Here is a 3,992-nt window from a genome sequence, read left to right on the forward strand (position 1 = left end):
TCTCTCTGAGTTGACCAAGTCTTTCAAGCTTTAGCAGTAGATCTGCTATGAATGGTGGTACTTTAACTAAGCCACAGTCTACAGCCTCAGCCCAGATTTACTAGATGTCTATGGAATTAATACAGAGTTAGTGGTTCAAGGACTGCAAACGGGGGTTAAGTCCAACCAGTTTTTACCTTATCGACACTTTTGCCTATGAAACTTAAAAGGTTCTCTTCAACATACATTTGTGCCCAATCTTTACCATTACTAACTCAGATTACAAGATTAACCATACTATGCTGCCTTTTAGCAATCTCCTCAATATACATCACTTTTCCCCAAGGACTTATTTTCAAGTAAACATTGATCCCTGATATAAATTGTAAACCAAGTTCCTTAGACAAATGATACTTTTGTTACTTAAAGCAAGCAGCATCTTAAATATTCAGAGGTAATTTAAGATTGCATTTTAAAGAAAAAAACCGAACTATAAACATGTGACTAAGTTGGGTTTTTGTCTACTAATGCCACATCAAGAGAAAAGTTAAGGCCAAAAATGGCTGACAATTCTCCATATTTATGTTACGCTTTAACATCTCAATCTGTAAAACATCTGGTCAAAGAAAGGGAAGGAACATTCTTCATGAAAATTTCACAGACTGAAAAAAATTTGTGAGGTATCTACAACAGGTTCCAGTGTTAAGAACTGCCACCATCTTATAACAAGAACACTGAATGATAATCAGAAATTTCCCCATGTTTCCTTATCCAAAAGAACCATTGTATAACTCAAGAGTTCTTCCTAGTACATAGAAGCCTCTTGTATGGAAGGATCATAAAAGGAAAATTATGTTATCCATCCATCCACCAATATCTAATGAAGCCATGTTGAAACAGTAGTGAGGTATAGTGTTGCACTTCTTTTCATAAGGATTGCTCCTGCCAAGTTAATTCTTGCAGGAGTGGCATCCACATTTTGAACTTTAAAAGCAAAACCCAGCTTTGCTGATAGGCTGGTTCAGCTCCAGCAAAGCAGTTTTAGGATGGAACTCTCGTTATGTGGTAGGTGCACCTGGTGTGCGCATGGGAAGCAGAACCTCAGTGGTATGGAAGACGAATTCCCCTTGCTACCTTTCAGCCATCAAAACAACCGGCTGCATATGAATGATGCTTGCTGAAGTAACTGCTGCCATATGTCAGGACCGGCTGCATATGAATGATGCTTGCTGAACTGCTGCCATATGTCAGAGAGAGGCAGTGCCTAGGCTCTGTGGAAATGGCAACCTGCATAGTAACAGGCCCTTGAATTGATACGGTTTGCGCAACAGGCTGAAAACTGGCTGGATAAGGTGGAGAAGGAGCACAGTGAATCACTGGCATTCCCCAAAGCAAGGTCACTAGGTCGTGGAGCTTGTAAAGAGTCTCGGTAAGCAGAGCACAGATCCTGTATTGGAGAGTGGAACTGCGAGAGGAGTGCTGAGTGCTGTGTCATGGGGTGATGTCTCGACTGCTGAAAGAGGACTTGCGTGGGGGTCTGCAGGACTAAGCTTTCCATGACTTGCTGCTGCTGTAGGAGTGTCATTTGATCCTTACTGGCTTCTTTGATGTCCTTGTTGTGAGCTCTGTTAAGACAAAAAGCCAAAAGAAACCAATGAAAACAGGTGTGGTAACAGGAAAGTGAAATCTCTTGCTATCGTCCAAGGCAGTGGTTCCCAACCTTTTTGAGTATAAGAAAGCCTTTTTAATATCAAAATTTTTTGCAGATGCTACTACATGATGATAATTGTACTACTAGTATGTGCTGATTGAGAAAATCACAAGATCAAAATGACAATGCTTAGCGTGCATATGATTTTGCAGACCCCTTGTAATGGCTCTGCAGGACTAGAAGGAAGCTAATGTAACCCCCATCTTTAAAAAGGGTTCCAGAGGAGATCCAGAAAATTACAGGCTGGTCAGTCTAACATCGATACTGGGTAAGTTTGTGGAATCCGTTATTAAAGATAGAATTAGTAAGCACATTGATGAACAAAAGAATCAGCATGGAATCTGTAAAGGAAGATCTTGTCTCACTAACCTTTTAGAGTTCTTTGAGGGGGTAAACAAGCCTGGACAAGGATGACTCAGTAGATGTTGTTTACCTGGACTTCAGAAAACTTTTGATAAAGTTCCTCATCAGAGGCTCCTGAGTAAACTCAGCAGTCATGGGACAAGAGTCCTCTTGTGGATTAAAAACTGGTTAATTATCAGGAAACAAACTGAGTATAAATGGGTAGTTTTCACAGTGGAGGGTGGTAAGCAATGGGGTACCACAGGGCTCGGTACTAGTGTTAGCCTGATTGCTCTGAGTTATTATCAATATTGAGGAATATGAGATATTACAAAATAGCAATAGGCAATAAGGAAACAAACACCATTATATACAGGGGTCCCGCTTCTTCCAGAAGCACCAGAAATAGACACGGAGGCTAGTTTCATTATAAAATGATTCCTTTACTGTAGATTCTTTACAAGCAAACAAAACACAAGCACACAGTTACACAGCTTCTAAGAAAATTAGATAGAGAATAGAGACATTCGCATGAGCAGGATATCGTTGGGGGGCAATAGTTACCTGTCTGGTGTGATGATGTATCCAAATGGAAAAATAGGGGAGACTAACAGGAAATAGGGATCGTGTTCTGAACCGGCCAGAAACACGTGGAGACTTTGGCTGCAGTCCAAAAGTCTTAGAGTCAGGATAAGTTTAGAGAGCAAGAGAGGGGTTTAGAGAGGGCAAAAGAGAGAGAGAGAGCACATTGCTGGGTGCCCACTTTTGTATGGGGGCTCTGGGGGGAGGGCTTTGCTGGCCACCTCCCTTGAGACAACCCCTTGTGATCCATTCCAAAAAGTCACGTCCGCAATGGGGATGGGGGGCTTAAAGGGTTGGTCAATATTAAACTCTAAGTCTGTGGTTGAGACACCTCGAGGGGAAGGATGACTCATCGGCTAGCGCCTGTTGTTATTGAAGTCCATTTCCTCAGCCAGGTACCGTTTCCTTGAGAGGATTAAGGCCAAGTCCTTTGTCAAGTGAAAGGCAAGTCTTTTGTGCCTTCCCTGCGGAGAAGGTGGTGGTGGTGGTGGGGGGGAAGTTGCCTGTCTGCGTGATTAAGGAGGACTCCCCTAATGGCATCGGGAGTCCACGATTTAAACTGCAATTGCAGATGGCTATTTTGGAGTGCTTCATGTGTGTAGGGATACATCTGGGAACGGGGCAACCTTGAGAACCACAGGAACATCGTCTCAAGGTACTGCTGGCGCATGTCTGGCATCACAATCTGGTCACCTTACATCAGAGTCCCTTTTGCACATTTTATACACAGTGCATTTATGTCCATAAGAGTGCACAAAGCTCCTTGCTGGGCAACACTAGGTCCAGTGCTTTTTAGCTTGTTTATTAATGATTTGGAGTTGGGAGTAAGCAGTGAAGTGGCTAAGTTTGCAGATGACACCAAGTTGTTCAGGATGGTGAAAAACAGGGAAGATTGTGAGGCACTCCAGAGGGACCTGTTGAGGATGGACGAGTGGGCATCAACATGGCAAATAAAGTTCAACGTGTGCAAGTGTAAAGTAATGTACACTGGAGCCAAAAATCCCAACTATAAATACATGTAGATGGGGTATGAACTGGTGGTAACTAACCAGGAGAGAGACCTTGGAGTCATGGTAGATAACTCACTGAAAATGTCGACTCAGTGTGCAACTGCAATAAAAAAGGCAAATGCTATGCTGGGGATTATTAGGAAGGGAACTGAAAACAAATCAGCTGGTACAATAAGGCCCTGTATAAATCTATGGTGTGGCCTCATTTGGAATACTGTGTACAGTTCTGGTCACTGCATCTCAAACAAGATATTATAGCATTGGAAAAGAAGAAGAAGAAGAAGAAGAAGAAGAAGAAGAAGAAGAAGAAGAAGAAGAAGAAGAAGAAGAAGAAGAAGAAGAAGAAGAAGAAGAAGAAGAAGAAGAAG

General features: G+C 42.3%; 1 protein-coding gene across 1 annotated transcript in view; it reads right to left on the reverse strand.

The window, feature by feature from the left end:
• Positions 1 to 657: 657 nt before the first annotated feature.
• CCNJL (cyclin J like) overlaps positions 658 to 3,992 on the reverse strand; it is a 33,257-nt gene continuing 29,922 nt past the window's right edge. Inside the window, 3 exon segments of the mRNA XM_015415874.1 lie at positions 658 to 1,177; positions 1,226 to 1,323; positions 1,325 to 1,604. Of these exon segments, the coding sequence (XP_015271360.1) occupies positions 1,117 to 1,177; positions 1,226 to 1,323; positions 1,325 to 1,604 (439 nt within the window). The 3' untranslated portion in view covers positions 658 to 1,116.

The sequence above is a fragment of the Gekko japonicus genome, unplaced genomic scaffold (assembly GCF_001447785.1).
Source record: "Gekko japonicus isolate JY-2015 unplaced genomic scaffold, Gekko_japonicus_V1.1 scaffold46, whole genome shotgun sequence".
Classification (NCBI taxonomy): domain Eukaryota; kingdom Metazoa; phylum Chordata; class Lepidosauria; order Squamata; family Gekkonidae; genus Gekko; species Gekko japonicus.